The following is a 23,029-nucleotide window of genomic DNA, read 5'->3' as shown; positions in this document are numbered from 1 at the left end:
CAACTAACTCATCCTCCCCCCCCCCCCCCCCTCTTCCTTGTTCCATTAATGAATGGCGTCCGTGAAGAATAACTGTCGGCAAACTTAATATCTCGAATTCCGACGTTCTGTGGTCATTTCGCGAGACGTATGTGGAAGCACATAAAATGTCGGCCGACCCTTTCCGGAACGTACTCTCTCAGAATTTCAATAGTAAACCACTCCGTGATGCACGACGCCACTCTTGTAGCTCCTGCCACTGGAGTTTGCTGAACATTTCCGTTACGGTCTCGCGCCGACTAAACGATCCCGAGATGAAACTCGCGGCTCTCCGTTAGATCTTATCTATCTCTTCTAATAAATCAACCTGGTAAGGTCCCAGACTGAAAGCAATGTTCAACAATCGGTCTAATAAGTCACTTCTTTCGTGGATGAATTATATTTCCGCAAGATTCTTCCTATGAATCTCTGTATGTCATGTGCTTTTCCTGCTGTTTGTTCTATGCGGTCACTCCAGATGGTTAACTCCTAGATATTTTACCGTAGTTACTGCCATCGGTACTGTAACTATACAACAATGATTTTTTTCGCTTAGGTACGCGCAATATGACATATAGGAGAAGCAGTCCAGTACTGTACAAATAAACTACTGATGGTAAACTGCTGCAGACAGTAAATACCGTAGAATATCTAGGAGTAACCATCCGGAGCAACGCTATGTGCAATGACCACATAAAACAAATAGCAGTAAAACCAGATGCCAGACAGATTCATACAAAAACCTTAACACTTTATGAGAAGGATTACGAGACTTCTAGAAAATATAATTTCATTAATTTCTTTCATCTGGTGTTGCGTAGGAGAGTCATTTACTCCTCGGGCGTGCCGAGAAAGTTCTTCTGCTTCCGAAATTCGTTGATTTGTTTTTCATACTCAGGTCACAGAAATGGTATCATGACCGGTTTCGACTTCTTAGCAACTCATCGTCAGGTGATATGCGTACGTTCAAATAGTAACTCGTGAAAGAACAGGATGTCCACATATAGTCTTTGCAACTTAAGACTTTAATAACTTTAAAATTATACTAGACATTAACAAATGGTTTCCAACATGTGACAAGCCAACCCATAAGTTTTTTTTTACCTTCCAGGTGAGGCAATTTTGACGCAAAATTGAACTTGAAAATATAAAATGTGGACGCCACAGCAGAAAGTTCATTGTATCGCCAGGTTCATACAGAAGACGTCCACTTAACACGGGATTCGGGCTAACATACGTCACTTATGGAAACAGGTAGTGTTCTCCATAAAACGAGACCGGGTCGCCGACGCTGACAATGTACAGCAGGCGTCTGCAAGAAGTTCGACAAAATCGGTGCGTACGGCAGCCAGAGTGTTGGAAAAGAGAGTATCAACAGTGTGCATAAGAAGTTACGGTGATGTCCCTACAACTGATTCAGGTGTTATAAAGTCTACGGACAAATCTCATCGCGTACAGTTTGCAGTGACATGCTAGGCAAGACGGTTGCAAACAATGACTTTTTGGAGAAGATGTGTTTCTCCGATGAAGCAACTTCTCATGTGCCGGTAACCATCGTCATAACGTTCGCATACGGGGTTCATAGCATCATCATGTTACACGTGAAATGGAAAGAGAGAGTCCCAAGGTCAGTGTCTGATCACTGATCAATTCTTTTCCATCGAGTCTGCCGTCAGCAGTGGTGCTGACCAGAGCTTACTGTGCCACAGCTGGAACACCTGCGACCTGACGTCGTACTCCAGCAGAATGGGGCACCACCCCACAGGTCCGTAAATGTTCGTCAGTTTCTAGATGAAAAGTTTCTGGATAGGTGGATTGGACGAGAAGGTGCAATTCGATGGCCGTCACGATCCTCTGACCTCATACTACTAGGATTCTCCCTGTAGGATCTGGTGTGCTGAACAAAGGTAAGAGACCTGCAGGACTTGAAGGCGTGCAATCACAACGCATTTGAACATGTCACCGAGGAGATCGTGAATCGTACATGGAGAGGGAATTCCGAGTAAACATTGTCCGTGTCACTAAGCGCGCACACATTGATGTGTGTGAATGAGGAAACAAAACTTTATGAGTTACCACACGTTGAAAACCATTTGTTAATATCTAGTATAGTTCGAAAGGTGTTAAAGTCGTACGTTGTAAAGATGATTTATTAACACCGTGTACAGCTGAAAACGGCACGAAAAATTGGTTCTCTTGCCCTTTTCATCTGTACTTTCAAGAGCTACCATCAACCAGGTGCTTAAGAATGAAATCGGAATTTGGCTGCAATAACTACACGTCTGTTGTTTGAAACTGATAAACGATATTTTATTCAAAATAATCTCCATTGTTATTTATACATTTCTCGCAACTCTCCGGCAGGCTATGAATGCCACGCCAAAAATAGTTCTTCTTTTGAAGCGAAGCAGTGAGCGAAGCATTTTCTTACATTTTCACATGAATTGAGGCGTTTTTCAGAGAGAGCATGTCCCAGTGATGAAAACAGATGATAATCCGACGGAACCAAGTCTGGAGAATAAGCGGTATGCCCTGATATTTCCAAAATGAACACCTAGATCGTTTCCCTGACCCATTTTGCGGTGGGCGATGGGGCGTTGTCATGGAGCAATAAGACTTTGTGTTGCCTTTTTCCGTATTCTGATCGTTTTTCAGGTAATGCTCGATGTAAATCGATCATTTGCTGTTGGCAGTGATCAGTGTTAACGGTTTCACAGGGTTTCAGCAGCTCACAATAGATAACATCCTTGTGTCCCACCAAACATAGAGCATTGACTTCTTCCCAAAGCGATTTCATCTTGCAATGGATGTCGATGGTGTGCCTGGATTCACCCTGCCTGGACTTACGACGCTTAGGATTCACAAAATATATCCATTTTTCATCGCCTGTCACTATTAGATGGAGAAACGACTTTCTTTTATATCTCCCGAGCAGGATTTCACAAATGGCCTTTCGATTTGCTTCCTGTCTTTCATTCAATTCACGCGGAATCTTTCTGCACCTTTCCCATTGCTTTCAACCGAAGAGATAAGGCTTTCTGCGTCACATTCAACCGTTCCGCGAGTTTGAGTATCATCTTCATCCGCCTGCAATTCGTTGTCTTCGAACTTTTTCAGTGGTTTCCCGCGCTCGTCGTTTCTCACGTCAAAATCACCAATTTTTAATTTTTTGAATCACTCGAAACATTGAATTTTCGCAAGAGCATGTACCCCGAAAGCTTCAAGAAGCATTCGAAGCGATTCTGCAGCAGTTTTCTTCACATGATAACAGAAAACCAATGCTGTCCGCTAATCGTAGTTCGTAGACACAAAACTCGACATGTTTACGGCTTTGAAAGAGATACCGATGTATGAAACTTGGGTTACTGTGTGTTGACATTAGTCGTCAGCCGTTACAGGAAGCAGATGGCGCTGCAGATGCGGTCTCACGGGCCCTACACTCACGGCTAGCACCATCTATGGGGAAAGTCCGGTTTCATACTTCTACACCTGGTAATGTACTCGTGTCACCTGACGATGACTTGCGAAGAAGTCGAGATCGGTTATGATATTATTTGTGCAGCCTGAGCTGAAAGGCAAATTAAAGGATTCCGCTGTTTTATTCTAAGGTGTTACGTCTAGTCTGTCTATTTTATTTATCTCCGCGGATTGCTCGCCCTACGCTGGCAACCGTATAGGTTTGCCCTGAAAGTATCCTTTGGGGCGCTGTCAACTATTTGGTGAGAAATGTGCTCTCCACGATCTCGCATTATACGCTTGCGGACCCGCAGTGTATCTGTTGTTTTCTTTTTTTTCCTGCTTCAGATGCCAGTGCCGGCTGGAACCAATGAGTCTACAGTGGAGCGTCTCAGTCGCAGAGCGCGCTAGTGTGTGTGTGTGTGTGTGTGTGTGTGTGTGTGTGTGTGTGTGTGTGTGTGTGTGTGTGTCTGTCTGTCTGTGTGTGTGTGTGTGTGTGGTGCAGTGGAGAGCGTGCCGTGCAGGTATTCACTGGCCCGGAACCACACTGAAGAGCCAATGGCCAAGAATCAGCGGCCCCCTTTGCCGGCAACCGATACGTGCAAACAGAGCAGGTAGGTGGAACCACCGACGTGGGATCTCAGCCTGCCAGCTAGCCAGGAGCAGCGGACGGGGCGCGCTCTTGCGTCCCAGGTCACGCCTCGGCTGTGCCCACGAGGGGGGCACGTCCATCGCGGCCCATTCTTCTCCGGGTGTTTCTTCCTCGCCTTTTACTGAACCTCGCCTCCAGTGCAAACACACACACACGCTCTGCTCCTCGGATATTCCTCGACTGCCCACAGAGATTAAACAGCGGATCGGTTCCTGCGAAATTACTGGCAAAGAGCTTGATATATGTGAATGACCTCCCTTCTTATGTGAAACAAGATGCTGAACTGACACTGTTTGCTGATGATACAAGCATAATTATTAATACAGTAAAAGAAAGTCTGACAGAAAATGATACAAATAAGGTCTTTGGAAAAGTTATTAAAGGGTTTTCTGCGAATGGGCTTGCTCCGAACTTTGAAGAAACACAGTATAATTCCTTCAATAAACATAATACATCAAAAGAAGTCAGTAGCCAGGGTAGAGCATACTAAGGTTTTCGGTGTACATATAGATGAGAGTCTTAATTGGAAAATTCATATTTTGGATCTCCTAAAACGACTAGGTTCAGCAACTTTTGCAATCAGAATAACTGCCAATTTTGAGGATGTGGAAATTAGTAAGCTAACATACTTTGCATACTTCCGCTCTCTGATGTCATACGGAATAAAACTATGGGGCAACTCAACACTTAGGCAAAAGGTATTCACTGCTCAAAAGAAAGTAAGAATAATGTGTGGGTTTCATAATCGCACATCTTGTAGGCATCTGTTTAAAAGGTTAGGAATTCTTACAACTGCTTCACAGTACATTTACTCAGTAATGAAATTTTTTCTCAACGGCATGGACCAGTTTAAAATCAACAGCGACATTCATGATTACAATACCAGAAAAAAAAGAAAGACCTACACTATCCTTTGCTTAACCTATCTTTGGCACAGAAAGGGGTAAAATATGCTGCTATAAAACTTTTTGATAAATTACCAGGTGAAATAAAATGTCTGACAGACAGCAGTAATAGTTTCAAAAACAAATTCTTGAATATGAGTAAATAAATCTGGAGATATATATGCATTTTGTGCCATTTAAGGGAATGGGATAGATAATAGAAATACTTAGGTATAACACTATAATGTAAACAAAAAAAAGAAAAAAAAACTTGTTTCGTGTGCGCATTTCTTGTGCATTTGACACGTTCCACAGCATACCGGTTTTCCGTGCTATTGAACAATGGAACACGTAACTAACTAAAGTAACTAACTAAACTATACCTACACTCCGTGTTCGTGGAAAACTGATATTTCACATCATACTAGGGCAGCTTTAACGACGAATCATCAGCAGCAGTGTCTCAACCTCGGTATGGGTGGCGCAATTTAATAAATAAACAGGATAATTAAAGCACAGGAAGGCTTTAAAGCCAGAAGTAACATAAAAAGATAAATTCCGCCCTAACATGCCATGGAGACCCAGCGGTACCGACCGACTGCCGTGTCCTTCTCAGCCCACAGGTGTCACTGGATTCGGATATGGACGGCACGTGGTCAGCACACCGCTCTCCCGACCGTATGTCAGTTTACGAGACCGGAGGCGCTACTTCTCAATCAAGTAGCTCCTTAGTTTGCCTCACAAGAGCTGAGTGCACCCTGCTTGCCAACAGCACTCGGCAGACCGGATGGTCACCCAACCAAGTGCTAGCCCAGCCCGACAGCGCTTAACTTCCCTGATCTGACGGGAACCGGTGTTACGACTGCGGCAAGGCCGTTGGCTAGAAGTAACATACACACATCAAAAAGAGTTTTGCATCACCTCTGTTCCGAGAGTTCCGGAACCTGTATAGGAAATTGGAATAGAGATCAACATAAACATCATTTCCGCCCTTTTTGTTGCTCATGAAAACCACACATTGCATGTTGTACCACTATACAGCGAGATCTTCAGAGGTGGTGGTCCGAATTGCTGTAAACACCGGTCCCTTTAATACCAAGGAGCACGTCCTCTTGCATTGATGCATGCCTGTATTCGTCGGTGCGTACTATCCACAAGTTCATCAAGGCACTGCTGGTCCACTTTGTCCCACTACTCAACGGCGTTTCGGCGTAGCTCCCTCAGAGTGGTTGGTGGGTCCGTCATCCATAAACAACCCTTTCCAATGTATCCCAGGCATGTCCGATAGGGTTCATGTCTGGAGAACATGCTGGCCGCTCTTGTCGAGCGATGTAGCTATCCTGAAGAAATTCATTCACAAGATGTGCACGAGGGGGGCGCGAATTGTCGTCCATGAAGACGAATGCCTCGCCAGTATGCTGCCGATCGAAATGGAAATGCCGTGTGGCTAGGGCCTCCCGTCGGGTAGACCGTTCGCCTGGTGCAAGCCTTTCGAGTTGACGTGACTTGGGCGACTTGTGTGTCGATGGGGATGAAATGATGGTGATAATGTCAACACAACACCCAGTCCCTGAGCGGAGAAAATCTCCGACCGAGCCGGGAACCGAACTCGGGCCGTGAGGTGTGACACTCCGTCGCGCTGACCACTCAGCTACCAGAGGCGGACATGCTGCTGATATGGTTGCACTGTCGGCCGGAGGATGGCATTCACGTATCGTACAGCCGTTACGGCGCCTTCCATGACCACCAGCGGCGTACGTCGGCCCCACGTAATGCCACCCCGAAACCTTCACCTTGCTGCACTCGCTGGACAGTGTGTCCAAGGCGTTCAGCCTGACCGGGTTGCCTCCAAACACGTCTCCGAAGATTGTCTGGTTGAAGGCATATGCTACACTCATCAGTGAAGAGAACGTGATGTCAATCCTGAGCGGTCCATTCGACATGTTGTTGGGCCCATCTGTACCGCCCTGCGTGGTGTCGTGGTTGCGAAGATGAGCTTCACTATGGACGTCGGGAGTGACGTTGCGCATCATGCAGCTTATTGCGCACGGTTTGAGTCGTAACACGACGTCCTGTGGCTGCACGAAAAGCATTATTCAACATGGTGTCGTTGCCGTCAGGGTTCCTCCGAGCCATAATCCGTAGGTAGCGGTCATCCACTGCAGTAGTAGCCCTTGGGCGGTCTGAGCGAGGCATGTCATCCACATTTCCTGTCTCTCTGTATCTCCTCCATGTCCGAACAACATGGCTTTGGTTCATTTCGAGACGCCTGGACACTTCACTTGTGAGCCCCTCCTGGCACAATGTAACAACACTCCAGTTGTTGTGAGCCCTTCCTGGCACAAAGTAACAATGTGGCCGCGATCGAACCGCGGTATTGACCGTCCAGGCACGGTTGAACTACAGACAACACGGACCGTGTATCTCCTTCCTGTTGGAATGACTGGAACTGATCGGCTGTCGGATCCCCTCTGTCTAATAGGCGCTGCTTATGCGTGGTTGTTTACATCTTTGGGCGGGTTTAGTGACATCTCTAAACAGCCAAAGGGACTGTGGCTGTGATACAACATCCACAGTCAACGTCTGTCTTCAGGACTTGTGGGAACCGGGGTGATGCAAAACTTTTTTTGAAGTGTGTAGAAACATGAATTTATTAATGAGTGCTGCGTCTTTGTCATTGTCACTTTGTCCTCGCCTTTCCCCGTTACTCGGGGTCGGCTTTCCTAATCATGCGGCTCCATCTATACTGTCTGATCAAAAGTATCCGGACACCCCTACACCCCTATTAGTGCAGAATTGACCACTAGATATGACGAGTGGGGGACCCCCCAGTATGAAAGGAGACGGGAAATACTTTGTGGTCAGCGGAGAAGCGGCAACAGCAGGATGGTCAGCCAGCAGAGCTCGGTGACTTCGAATGCGGACGGTCATCGGCTGTCACCCGATTAACAAATACAGGATGTCAAACAACCTTCAGCCGTCTAGTTTCCAAACTTCTCTTTTTTTTTTTTTTTTTTTTTTTTTTTTTTTTTTTTTTTTTTTTTTAGCAGTTTCAGCTTTTTGCTGCGCCATCTTGAGGCCCCAGACTGACGTGTAGGAAGGAAGATTCTACTTCGGTTCTGATCAAAACAGGGGCCAGCCAGCCATACTGTTATTAGTAGACTTTAGCTATGGCGATCACTTCAAGCATCACCTGTGGGCGGATAAAAGTTGAAGTAATCGCCATGGCAAAAATCTACTAATACCCGTGTTGCTGTCCCCTGTTTTTATCAGAACCGAGGGAGATTCTTCCTACAAGTCGGTCAGAGGCCTGAAGATGGCGTAGTAAAAAGCTGAAACTGGTAGCCAAATAAAACAATTTAGAAACTAGACGGCTGAAAAACGTTTAATTTGACATCCTGCATCGAACAGCCGAGTCCCGCAACCATCTCTAACAAGATGGAAGTACAGAAACTTTATCAATAAATAAGTCAGAGACACTTCAACCCCTCTACAGATGCCCCGGTCGACTGTTGGTGATGTGATTATGAACAGGAAGCGCAGAGGAACGAGCACAGGTAAACGAAGAACAGTCAGACCCCCTCTACTTTCGGACAGGGAGCGTCGATTATTGTGGAGGATAATTCTAAAAAATCGCATGGTATCAGCGGAAGGAAGCAAGGTTTCGCAGCAAACCAAAGGAAATAGATCCGTAAATTGATAATTTGTAATTATATCACATAATTTTTTTTCCATTTGTTCTCTGATTGCATTTCTGTCTGTCAGTCTGTTAAGATCCCTTTTTTTTTTTTCGAAACGGTTAGAGGTATCAAGTTGAAATTTATTTCACCTACTAAGGTCTACGGCCCCTTGGCTGTGTTAATAATTTACGTTTCTAAGTCAACTAAATCAAAAGGTGTGGTTATATATGTCACATATTTTAATACTCGCAAACTCACTCGACAAAACCTATAGATGAACTACCTACACATATGACGGCCCTCGTGGTTTAGCAATAAACTGCATATCTCGAAACCGAGAGTTTGCGGGGTCGAATCTAGTTTGGGCCGCGGAATTTTCAGTCTTCGTTTTAACCTAGCCTTCATCTCTCAACGATTTGAGGAGTCGGCAGAAACAATAAATGGTTGAAAGTGCTCATTAAACTGAAGGTCTCCTTTCCCGTTTTGGAAAACTGGGATAGCGCCGAAGATGCGGCCAATAGAAAGCTTGTACAAGGCCGCTGAGCCAAACGAAATTATTATTATTATCATCTACATACATAATTTTGTGAGGAACCCTCAGAGTGCGATTCTACCGACATTTGCCCAGTTTTTTCAATTAAGTTTATGTTTTCTGTAGGAAAATGAAGGGACGAAAAGTAATTCATGGAGTAAACAAAAACAAAAGAGTTGCAGGTAACTGAGAGTCGGAAGAAATTGCGGTTTTTTGTAGGAGATCCCCAAATTTTTTGCAGTATGAAAGTTAAAAAGGGAAGAACGGATGGTTGGGAGGAGGGGGGGGGGCACTTGCTGTGCTCATAGATAGATTTGACGAGAGCGGCGATGTGACTCGGAAACAGGCAAGGCGATAGGTCACGAGAAGTCGGTGCTAGCGCCGGTTACTCACCCTGTGTGGGTACGCCAGGTGCCACGTTACGTTGAACACAGCGCCAGCGGGGAATGACGTCTGCGTGGTACCTGAGAAAAGAAGATATCCATCAGCAAACTAGAAGTTTACAAGTAGTTCAAATATATAGCTAGTAACAGTGCTCTATCCCTCGCTTATTCTCGACGTAAGATTTTGTTTCTATTGAAATTAGCCGATCGTAACAGGCAGAGCCAACTATAGCAGTCGTATTTTTCCCATGAAACGAAGGACGCTGACTTATTTTCAAAATAGCAATTGCAAATGAGGCAAACAGTTTACACATAATAAAATTTCGAAAATAAACCAGCTTTCGTTTATGAAATCAAAGTACTTACCCTTGGACTCATTGGGTACTATTACAGATACAGCTGACATACAGTTGTTTTAAGAGCGATGGCTATTAGGCGTGCTGTCCTCACCTCTAAAACTAATCTCTCAGATGCAGCACCACTGAGTTTCTACGGCGTAAGAGTCGTCGTGCTCTGTGTGAAAGGGCTTTGCACAGCGATCCAGTGCGTTGTTTGATAATTAACGACTCTTTGAATGCAACACTTTCTCTTAGAGTTTACAAAATATTTTGTTTTATTGTTTGGCTTGTATTTTAACGTCACTAAAAGAGACTCTTAAGGACAAGGTTCTAAACCACAATGATATCATTCATTTCATGTATACTGGTTGTCAGTGGATGCTGGCGTCACACAAAAGGAAAAGTAATCCACGTGGCCAGCGAAAGCATTTTAGGTGACCCCATACAATCAGTGGCGTAGGAAATATTCTCACTAGAGGATTACCTCTTCTAAGAGGATGAAGCTAACACTCGCACTTCGCCTCTTAATGTCCAAAGAACGTTTAATGAGTCTGAGGTTAAAATATCCCGTCTTTACTGAGTCTCAAAAAAATCGGATATGAATGTTAGCAATCCACGATGGTCGGTATCGTGGGAGAGGAAGTGGGGATGGGGGGCAGGGGGCAATGCGGGAGGAGGGGGAGTATGTTTCAAGAAATGTGAGTAATATTTTTCTCGACGGATGGTTTAAAGTCCCACTAACCATCGTTTAGGATTTTGTCACGGTGATTCAGGCTGGTCTGGATTCCAAAGGCAGTTCTTCATCATACTGGGTGAGAATTCATTCTACGTCATCCAAGCCTTGTATTGATCAAGGTTCTAATGAACCATTTCCGCTGACAAGTGGGATTGCTTCCGCTGATGAGTAGGGCTGTTTAGCGACGTTACCGTGTGAAGTAAACTGTCAAATACGATAGTGCACCGTAAGTGTTGGGAGGACAGGTATCGTCAGGGTGGGAATCTTCCATGTGCTTGGTGTGTCGTCTGTTACTCCGATGGGTTTAGTGTTCCACAACGTCGAAGGAAACGGTACAGGCTGCCGCTTACTACGTCTTCAGCACGGAGTCAATCAAGAAATCTCTGTCTTCCATTTCTCCAACTAGTCACTACTGAACGGGGCGTGAAGACACTGCTATCTACAAATGATAAATTTTTCCTCCTTTATTTCCTTTCTCTTCTTTTCACTCTGTACATATAAGATCTTTGACGATACAGGATATTTTTTGTTTCCTTCCGTATATGAAATGTAATTATGTTTTACTTTATGTTGCAACACGAATCTCTTATGAATTGAGTATACAAAAATTTCAAGTTCCTTTTGATCTTCTTTGTAATTCGTTTGTTAAATGCGTCGCGCAAAACTAAATGTAATATGCAAAAGTGTTATACACTCTGTGAAGCGAGAGCGATACCGACAGTGCTAGTCGAAGAGGAAGAGTCAGTGGGAGGCGTTGCTATACAACATGTAACGTGTCAGCACCGCGTTGGATAAAAACACGAACAAATATACTGCCAGGCCGTAACGTTTCCGGCTCGATTTGTACTAGATACTGACGTGAACGTTATGAAAGAAAATATTAGACTGTTTGAATCCTGCGAGCTTCGTGGAGTGTTGTAAACAGCAGTGGCAATGCACACGCGACTGGACAGTGACTTTCGTTATTAGAACCAAATTATTTGCATCTTACTGAGTTGCATAAACAAATATACTTTAACATTCTTATATAATTTGCAATTAAATGAACTGTTACACGCCTTAAAATATTAACCATCGTTGTGGAAACATTTAAACTCTTTAATATATGTGAATCTGGCTTGTCGAATAGTTAATTCGCTAAAGTTCAAAAATGGTTCAAATGGCTCTGAGCACTATGGGACTTAACTTCTGAGGTCATCAGTCCCCTAGAACTTAGAACTACTTAAACCTAACTAACCTAAGGACATCACAGACATCCATGCCCGAGGCAGGATTCGAACCTGCGACCGTAGCGGTCGCGCGGTTCCAGACTGTAGCGCCTAGAACCGCTCGGCCACTCTGGCCGGCTTCGCTAAAGTGATACTCATGCTAAGAAATGGGCAGACTGTAGCTTCGCGGCTCTTTTCAAAACTTGTAAGGGACGTTAATAGCAGAATAGTGTATATAAGGAATGTTAAAGTTGTACAAATAAGATCTTCGATGTGTACAGGTACAGCAACAATTACGCTCGGTCGATCTGCGACCAAACGGATACGACAGACGATAACGTTAGCGCTATAAGAATCACATACTAAGTAAGAGGAATATAACCATTCCAATCTACGACTGATGGAGCTACCTTAATTACGCCGTCACTACCGACGAAATGCCGTTGATGCTACAACTCAGTGATCACGCGCAGATAAGGTGCAACGCAAAGTGCTCTCTCGTCCTATAAAGACAGAAAGTCGATATTCTTGTCGGGTATGCATCCAGAAAATGTAGTCATCCTGTTAAAAACCATTCAGAAGTCAAGATTACACAAAATATTTTATGATCAAGACAATCGATTTCAACAGTCTTTGGTATCATCTTCAGATCTGTAAGTAAATGCAATACATGGAATATGTCTTACTTTACATAAAAGTTTTAGTTTGGTATTATAAAAACCAAATAACCTCAGGTGGACCTGTACATTTACATACGCCAAACATTCTTTGTAATAAAACATGTTCATTTTACGCTGACATACCGCACAATATGTCAAGTGGATAAAACGCAGCACATTATAAACGTTCGTCATCGCTAAAACATTTAAGAACACACAGCATCTTGTCCAAAAGGACATGTTCATATACATGTTGCATACAGTTGCTTATTACATGTTAAAAATACGTATACAATAGCATATCTGTTTACATATGCTGGACACGAACTGAACAGTGCAAATCCACTTTAAATGGCGTACGAGGTACAACTGACAGGAATTATTGCAAACATAACATTTGTAGAGTGTGAAGCAGACACCAGGCTCTTACATCGAAACTATGTAACAGATCGTAAATACTTCTCCTAAGAGAAGATACCTGTCGGTTGTACCTTGATTGCCATTTCAAGTAGATTTGCACTGTTCAGTATGTGTCCAGCATATGTAAACAGACTTGCCACTGTGTACGTATTTCTGTCACGCGAAAAACATCTGTAAGCAATATCTATATGGACAGGGCCTTTTGGACAACATGTTGTGTTTTTTTAAATATTTTAGCCATGTCGAACGTTTATAATGTGTTGAGTTTTATCCACTTGCCATCTTGTGCATGAGGTCAGCGTAAAATGAAAATGTTTTACTACAAAAAATGTGCCGGCTGGAGTGGCCGAGTGGTTCTAGGCGCTACAGTCTGGACCCGCGTGACCGCTACGGTCGCAGGTTCGAATCCTGCCTCGGGCATGGATGTGTGTGATGTCCTTAGGTTAGTTAGGTTTAAGTAGTTCTAAGTTCTAGGGGACTGATGACCTCAGCAGTTAAGTCCCATAGTGCTCAGAGCCATTTGAACCATTTGAACAAAAAAATGTTAAATGTAGCCCTTGTAAATGTACAGGTCTACTTGCGGTTCTTTTTGTTTTTATAATACCAAACTAAAACTTTTATATCAAGTGAGACATATTCCATGTACTGCATTTACTTACAGACCTGAAGATGATACCAAGGACTGTTGAAATCGGTTGTGTTGAATAAAAGATATTTTGAGCGATCTTGGCTTTTGAATGGTTTTTAACAATTAAAACAGATCGGTCTTCATACTCTCATAATGAGTAAATCAATCAAGTAGTAATCTTGACACAACATTTCAACGGACCAACGGGCCGCCACCTTGAGGTGAGTACGCTGATGCACAATCTTGTCCGGACTGAGTTTCCAACAGAATCGGCGACCCCTTTGTACACCCCCGGTCGGTCCGCCGCGCTTACGCGAGCAGCGGCACAGTGAACTAAAGAGCACAGCTGGAAGAAATAAGCAAAACGATACATCGCTAGTAAAACACCAATTAAAAGAAACCGAAGGTCGAAATAAAGATCATTGTTGTTCAATATCAGATAATATCGGATTCCACATCTTAAAGGGAAACCCTTATCCCTATTAATACTATTAACAGATAATCGAATATCTGTAGCTTCCTTTAGAACACATTCCCGGTGGCAAGAAGCAGGAGCGATCATTTGCGTCTCATTGAAATATTGTGGCAAGATGACTTCAGTTTCTGGCTGCATGCCCGAAAAGAGCATGATCAATCATTATGCCGGGGAAGTCTATGTATTCACAAGACTCTTACGTCAGTGTTTCCCAACCTTTCTGAGGTCATTACCCCTGAGTGCAATAAGATATTACCTAGTACCCACCCATTCGCCCTCCATCAATAACGTCAACAATTTCAGTGTCTGACTAAATTTAAGAAAGAAAAAAAACACTTTTATATTTAGAATGAGAATTATTGAACTATAAAAAATAAAATCATGATGACTTGTGAAGGGTTTTCATTAGGACGTTCAAACTGCACAGCTGGCCGCGGGGATTGATGGGAGTTAGTATGGTAAGTATGGTTTGGTTTAGCGACAAAGCCCACTTTCATTTGAATGGGTTCGTCAATAAGCAAAATTGGCGCATTTAGGGCACAGAGAATCCGCATTTCGAGAAGTCTCTCTACCCTCAGTGGTTGACTGTATGGTGTGCAGTATACAGTCACGGAATAATCGGTTCGATATTCCTTAATGGCACGGTGACTACCGAACGGTATGTGAAGGTTTTGGGAAATTATTTCATCCCCATTGTCCAAAGTAACCATGATTTCGACAAGACGTGGTTCACGTAAGACGGAGATCGACCCCAACGAAGCAGGAAGGTGTTTGATGTCCTGGAGGACGACCGCATTCTGGCTCTGGGATACCCGTAGGCCACTGGCATGGGCCTCGATAGACCCCATATTCTCCATTTTTGAACACATGCGACTCCTTTTTGTGGGGCTTACAAGGTGTACAGTAATAATCCCAAAACCATTGCTGAGCTGAAAACAGCCATTCAGGAGGTCATCGACAGCATCGATGTTCCGACACTTCAGCGGGTCATGCAGAATTTCACTATTCGTCTGCACCACATCATCTCCAAGCATATCGAACATGTCACAGCCTAAAGCCGAGTATCTGTAGTGACGTCATGTTGAATAAAATGTAGTAGTTTCTAACTCAAAGTTCAAATGTGTGTGAAATCTTATGGGACTTAACTGTTAAGGTCATCAGTCCCTAAGCTTACACACTACTTAACCTAAATTATCCCAAGGACAAACACACACACCCATGCCCGAGGGAGGACTCGAACCTCCGCCGGTACCAGCCACACACTCCATGACTGCAGCGCCTGAGACCGCTCGGCTAATCCCGCGCGGCAGTTTCTAACTAATTTACGTGTTTTTCATAAAGTTCAATAACTGTCAACCCGTAAAACTGAGCGATATTGCGAGATGTACCATCTTTATTTACGAAATTAGTTACAGAGTTTTTTTGCGATCTGTAGTCTATCAGGGTTTTGTTTACCAGATTCTGACACAGTTCCCATCGGTAACTTCGGAAATGTAACGGGTTCTTTTGAGTCTAAATAATCAAATTTTACTTCATTACGTTCTTCCAAGTTAAATTTTCAGATAAATTCACGGTCAACATTTCTCAAAAGTACGTCTCTTAAAACCGGTTTCTTCTCACGCGGTTCAGTTTTCTCACAGGACTGAGTGACACGTTACGAGGAGACATCGCACCGGATTCTTGGACTCTATGAGGGAAAGGACCGCTGCTCGGGTTGACGTGTTGTGGTAATGGCAGGCGTAAGCAGTGCCCCCTGTGGGAGGGAAGCCAGTTCCGCGAACACATTCCGGCACGCTTCGGCGGTAACTTGTGACAGGTGTCGGGAGAGGCAGCGCGTGGGACGCGGCCTGACCAAGGCCGCGCCATCGCCGGTGTCTGCCTTCGCCGCTGCCGCAGCTGCTGCTGCCTCTACGTCGCCCAAGGCTGGCAGCCGTGGCTCGCTGTGAGTCACTGGGCGGCCATTCCACATGCTTGCGTTCAGCTTCCTTCCCTCTATGTTGCTGCAGCCGTCGACGGTAGTGGACCAGGTACACTTGTTAACAACTTGCTCTCATCTACAGACACGGGTATGTAGCATCCCCAAACTACAGACAGAAAGTAATAGAGCTGACAGAGAATGCCTCAGTTCTGCTTACTAACGCCTCTTCCATTTAACCAGTACATCGCAGACACTGAAGGCAGGGAGTTTCAATATGATAATGAACTATCAATTACCTTGAAACACGGGGGAAGATGATAACAGACCTACCGTAACTAGAGTACGAATTTCCCTGGAGGCGTAGTTTTATAATTTGAAAAGAAATGAGGAACAGCAAAAGAAAACGAGAAAAGGGAGAAGGGTTAGGAGAAGAAGAAGGAGAAATGATTGGAGATCAGTGAAATGGATTGGGTCGGAGGTGTGCAGAAGGAAATCATGACGAGCTTCAGATTGGACTATGTTGGGTCCTTGTGCGGAGAGGCTTGTTTATGGTTTTAGCCACTTCCGTTGTGTCAAGTAAGAAAATGCAACCAAGTGTAATGAGTACATTTTGCGTTTGTCGTTTCGCTTGTTACGGGTTTGCGCTGATCGGCAACGACGCAATGGAAAAGCATTGGCGTTATTGCTGCAAGCAATGTGGCTTTGGACTGTGTGTCGCACCATGTTTTGAATGTAAAGCTGTCGTCAAAACGTGGGCTGGTCTGAACATCACAGTGCTCCACTAGGCGTGGTCCTATTATGTTGTACGCCGTTGCCTTCCTCTGACCTTTGAACTGCTTTCTCCTTCCAGTTAGAGGGGCACTCCGAACTACGACGCAACTCGACGTTTATCACGGCAACAAACACTGCCAGAAGCGGAAGACCGGAAATAAAAATCCTGGTACTGACCGGGGAGCGTATCAGAGAGCTTTGGATCTGTATTCTGGCACTTTGCCACTTTTTTTACCTTTATTTAACAAAATAACGTTACACAAGCATATGAACAAAATACACAGTTCACGAATTGTGCACTTTTCAACATATCACACTTCAATCTTAAGTATGGAATACATCTTTCTGTTTGTTCCGCCGGGGTGTGTGCGTGTAAAATGTCATCAACTTTTAATATAAATCTATTGGTGATGAACTATCAGATCTGTGGATATCTGTTGAAACTTTCCAAATTAACTTTTATTTAGTTTTCTTTTTTCTGGTCGATTTCAATAAGTTACTGTTTTTTTGTTACATAATCGTAATTTTTAAGAAATTTGCGAACTTTTCCTTATATTTGTTTGCCTTAGGCTGTGATGTTGTATAGCGCTTTCATTTTCTTCTGTCAGTATGCAGTGTACTATATGTCCTTTGATCCAATTCACAGCACTGCGTTTTGTGATTGGGCACGAAATATCACATGGGTTTAGAAAAGCTGCTAGTGTAATACATTTGGGAGCTGTTCTTTTTATATTCGCTAGCTTCTGTCTGACAACATGCCAAATTTTATCTTTTTACACATAAATGTTCATCGCTGTCGATTAAATTACACGACGGTGTGGTTTTCGAATCATAGGCTGTAAATTTTAATTCGATAACATTTTTACTTTTGTTTTCCGTCAGTTTAAAACTATTTCCCTTGTCATCGTCATATTCTCCTCCGGAATGTTTATCTGTAAATAACTGAATTCGATCAAAAGCATTTTCAGATTATGAAATCCGATTGGGATGTGTTGCACATTTAACTGGAGTAACTTCGTTAAGCCAGTGAGATGTTAAGCTGTTGAATGATCTTTTCCATAATTTGTGCACTTTACATGCAAAAAAGGCTTTACACTTTATGCTAACATCCACGTGGTTTATTGTACCGCTTCCTGCCGGAGAGTTTGTGTGTCAAATTTAAAGTTGAATATGTTCCTACGGGTTAAAAACGGACCGAAGGCTGCCACAATTGTGATAGCCGTGTCTCGAGGAATGGGTATCGCTTGCACCACATAGTTGATTTTTGCGCCGACCTCTGAAATTCGTCGAGTTTCCTCATCCTATGCTCTTGTACACTTGCTCGTACGCTTGTATTTTGTTTTCTTTTGCGTTCATCAGCGATGGCGTGTTTTCGTGGGATCTTTAAGCGATACCTGATGTTTCCATCTGGGAGACGATCTATATCCGTCCTGAGTTTTGCATACATATTCCAAATACCACTGAACCACCACGAACTTGAATTATGCATTTTTTCCTTACAATTTGCAAGTTTAGAGGACTTGATTGTTTTGGAATTGGAAGCTTGGTATTTCTCACTGAAAGAGGTAACCAAAGAGCGTCTCACTCAAAACTACGCTTGCGTGAAATAGTCAACAACTAATATCAGCTTCTAACGTCTGAATGTACAAAATATGGTAGATCCATATGAGAACCACCTTCCAACACAGCTCTCAATATCACTTGTATAGAATTAAAACATTTTTTTGAAACTATAGTCGTACAATGATATAATTTACAATGATATAATTTTGTGGGTATCTTCTGTGGTATATGTAGATACTCTCTGCGCAAAAGGTTAGCGGATACAGTTAGTAGTACCAAAATAAATTAAAACGACGTGCGTGATGCTGAAGTTTTAACGCATTCAGTAAGGGATAAACTGTTTTCTTTTCATCATTTTGTGGAGCTGTAACTGGAAAAAAGTTTAGAAAAGGTGTAAAATCTCTGTAAAGATCGTTGGAAGTCGCTAAGATCTTTCATCATTCTCATACACTGGAAGAATATAGTCTGGATGAAATTTTCCGCCCTGAGTTAACGCTGCCTTAAGACATGTAGACTGTTTCTAACTTAAATACTTATTCCGTTAAACCCTTAACTTAAGATTATGCCTCTCAAGGAGTAGATTATAAAAGAATTTCAAGTTTTTAAATTCGGTCAATAATTATGTAAAATGCTGAAAATCACATTTTCGTTGTCGCTGCAGACGATTAGATAGGAAAGCTGTAAGGCAACTTGTAACGAGGACGTTAGATAAATGAAAAGCACGTACATTGAGATTCTGCTTGATTGCCGCTTTAAAACGAAGCAAAGTAAGTACGATGGATGGGAGGAGGGGAGACGTGTAGATTAAACAAGGAGTGGGGGTACATCGAAAAGAGGGGGGAGGGGGAGAGGAAAGGTAGGGGGAAACGGTGAAGCAAAATCGAAGCTACCATAGGTAGGCCACTACCCAGAGGGCAAAGAGTACTAAAGAACTGATCAATCAGTGGCTCTGCCAGACATCTCCATACGTGAATTACACACTCTCAGGAGTCTTCCAACAAATCTGCGCCTGTCTTCTGCCTTTGCCTCGGCTAAAGTCATACTGTTGTAACTCTTCAATTCGATCAATAAAGCTACTGCGAGGATCTCTGTTACTGTGGTCGAGTAAAATGACTGATCCAGTGTAATCAAACTACATGGTTGCTTGAGGCTAGTCCAATATCAAATGCGTCACAAATGAAATCACCTAGCTCACACGTTTCCAGCCGACAAGAGCACTGAAGGATAAGGACGCTTTTGGGAAACGGTATAGCTAAATTCAAGCCTTAACTGATTTAGGAAAACCTAACCCTCCATTAGCAGCGTCGTCCATGCGAATGCGTGTGACCTAGCAGTAAAATAACAGCTTATTTTATTTTTATTTTTAAGCAGTACCCTTTCACAACAATACACTCTGTACAACGTTCATCTCATGAGCAGATTCCACTCCTGAAGTTCGATTCTGGAAGGTCTGCCATGCACCCAACAATGTCTGTCACTGGACGCAAAACCATACTCAGGCACACCTTACCTTAGACATGGGAACGGGCGAAAAGCCGGAGAGCAATTCTTACTTTAGATTACTCAGCTGCCCCACTGCGAGAGCAGCAAAGTGAAGAGGTGTACACTCCTGCTTACAGGCTTCGTTTCTTTTCGCTTTTTTTCTACACTAAGGCCTCTTCTCCCGCACTTTCTCACGCAACTGTTCCAGATGACTTGTGTAGCACTGACAAGTTATAGATTTATACTTTGCAAGGTAAGCGACAAGAAGAACCCGTTTTGCTTAGCAGAAATTACTGGCCACAACCCATTTGCTTTCCAGTCCCGCTTCGTTCGTAATGTGTTTATTTTCATGTTGGGATTCCGATTGCTATGGGTTTATTTATCGATTGTAATTGTTACAGAAAATCCTGAGTTTCATGTCACAACACTTGTGGTTCTCCTACGTATTGACTGCCCAGAAAGATTAGCTTTCAGGGCTCGCGAACATCACTCCACGCCCATGACTCACTAACGCTCCGTGTCGTTCACTCGTCACTGCTACCTTCCAGGGAACCACCTTCCTAGACGCTGTCATCGTATTTTGCAGCACTGCTGAAGGCAGGGAGTTCCTTCCACTATCGGCCGAATTCTAGTAAATGTAAAATTCAGAAAATAAAATACATTCCTAAAAAGGAGGAACCTCGCACGCCCTAACATAAATCTGTTCACCCATTGGACTTGCAGTTACCTACAATCACTCCCACCCCCACCCCTACCACGATGTGTTGCATGACGAGTGCGTTCACTTGATTGTTCGGAGACTTCTGACCACCAAGTGTGTTTCGGTAGTACCACCACATGTCCTTATCAGGCGCAGATTTGGGCACTCGTACAACAGGTGAAATCTGCGTAATTCCCTTCACGTCAGGCACGCGGAAGTGATTCGGGCGGAAGGGAAAGCTGGACGCAGTCAGCTACGTGCCCCTCGTCCACCTCGCCGACTTAATTAACGCCGATACGCGTGACTGCGAGCCCCATCGCACCAGGCCCGAGGGTGAATCTAATTACAGCCCGAGGCGCGGTACCTCGCCGCGTGTCGTCACGAAAAACTTAACGACTTTTCTAGTTAATCTCGGGCCGGTGTCCTTTCCATTTGACGGTCTCGTAATGCTCCCCTTTCGATTAATCTCGAAACGTATTTCGTTCCTGTGCAAAAAAGAAGCTCGCATTCAGCCGTTATTCGAACGCTGGGTAATTGTGTAAGAGTATCTCGCTGTAGGAAATTGGAGCGCCGCAGTTTTTTCTACTTAGAAGCAGATTACAGTCAATCTCCAGGGAGACGATTGCTTTGTCTCTCAGCTCGAAGAGAAAGTATTCTACAACTCGACCCGTCCTAAGGAGATTGCTGTTCCGGGTAACGAGTGCCTATTACAGTCAGACGAAGTGAATTGCGAAGTACTAACTAAAAAAGAGAAGTTCGTTCTCTTCTTCATACTATCTGAGTTCCAAAAATCATTCAGCAGGAATGACATTAGAATGTACGCCGATGGCATCTTTAATGTATTAGTTTGGATTATAAGTTCGTAATGTGTTTATTTTCATGTTGGTATTCCGATTGCTATGGGTTTATTTATCGATTGTAATTGTTTATTTGTAGTTCACTGTTGTTATCTGAGTTTACATATTGTCTTTTTGTCATTTGGAGATAGCGAGTGGAGTTGTGGACCCTAGAAAATGGAGTGCGAAATAGAGAAATCGGAACATTTCCGACATATTCACCTGTCTAACAGAGGGGTCAGTCAGAAATATTTTGTTGAGATAATGCCATTGGAGAGAGCACGGCAAGAAAATGGTTCAAATGGCTCTGAGCACTATGGGACTTACCATCTATGGTCATCAGTCCCCTATAACTTAGAACTACTTAAAACTAACTAACCTAAGGACATCACACAACACCCAGTCATAAGAAAATGGTTTTCTCGCTTTAAGCAAGATCGTTTTCACATCAGTCATTCACCAGGTTCAGGAAGGCCTTCTGGGTTTGATGAACATCGTTTAAAGGCACTAGCCTACAATGATGCACGTCAGTGTATTCGAGAACAGGCGAATGTGATGAACTGTAATCATTCCACCGCCGTGCGACATTTTCATGCAATGGGAAAGGTTCAAAAACAGGGTGTATGGGTGCCGCGTGCTCTAATCCGAAATCACAAAAATCAGCGGGTGGTCATATACACTACTGGCCATTAAAATTGCACACCAAGAAGAAATGCAGATCATAAACGGGTATTCATTGGACACATATATTAAACTAGAACTGACATGTGATTACATTTACACTCAATTTGGGTGCGTAGATCCTGAGAAATCAGGCCATAATAATGGCCTTGATACGCTTGGGCATTGAGTCAGAGCTTGGATGGCGTGTACAGGTACAGCTGCCCATGCAGCTTCAACACGATACCACAGTTCATCAAGAGTAGTGACTGGCGTATTGTGACGAGCCAGTTGCTCGGCCACCATTGACCTGACGTTTTCAGTCGGTGAGAGATCTGGAGAATGTGATGGCCAGGGCAGCAATCGAACATTTTCTGTATCCAAAACGTACGTACAGGACCTACAATATGCGGTCGTGCATTATCCTGCTGAAATGTAGGGTTTCGCAGGGATCGAATGAAGGGTAGAGCCACGGGTCGTAACACATCTGAAATGTAACGTCCACTGTTCAAAGTGCTGTCAATGCGGACAAGAGGTGACCGAGACGTGTAACCAATGGCACCCCTTACCATCCGCCGGGTGATACGCCAATATGGAGATGACGAATACACGCTTCCAATGTGCGTTCACCACGATGTCGCCAAACACGGATGCGTCCATCATGATGCTGTAAACAGAACCCGGATTCATCCGAAAAAATGACGTTTTGCCATTCGTTCTCCCAGGTTCGGCGTTGAGTACACCATCGCAGGCGCTCCTGTCTATGATGCAGCGTCAAGGGTAACCGCAGCCATGGTCTCCGAGCTGATAGTCCATGCTGCTGCAAACGTCGTCAAACTGTTCGTGCAGATGGTGGTTGTCTTGCCAACGTTCCCATCTGTTGACTCAGGGATTGAGACGTGGCTGCACGATCCGTTACAGCCATGCGGATAAAATGCCTGCCATCTCGACTGCTAGTGATACGAGGCCGTTGGGATCCAGCACGGCGTTCCGTATTATCCTCCTGAACCCACCGATTCCATATTCTGCT

General features: G+C 43.8%; 1 protein-coding gene across 3 annotated transcripts in view; it reads right to left on the bottom strand.

The window, feature by feature from the left end:
• Positions 1–23,029, bottom strand: part of LOC126263750 (uncharacterized) — a 498,031-nt gene that overhangs the window by 119,074 nt on the left and 355,928 nt on the right. For all 3 annotated transcript variants that reach the window (XM_049960935.1, XM_049960936.1, XM_049960937.1), the window contains exon 3: positions 9,616–9,686. In XM_049960935.1, the coding sequence (XP_049816892.1) occupies positions 9,616–9,686 (71 nt within the window). The remainder of the gene's footprint in view (positions 1–9,615; positions 9,687–23,029) is intronic.

The sequence above is a fragment of the Schistocerca nitens genome, chromosome 6 (assembly GCF_023898315.1).
Source record: "Schistocerca nitens isolate TAMUIC-IGC-003100 chromosome 6, iqSchNite1.1, whole genome shotgun sequence".
Taxonomy (NCBI): domain Eukaryota; kingdom Metazoa; phylum Arthropoda; class Insecta; order Orthoptera; family Acrididae; genus Schistocerca; species Schistocerca nitens.
Note: the sequence above shows the minus strand (reverse complement) of the source record. Positions and strands in the feature narration are given on the sequence as shown.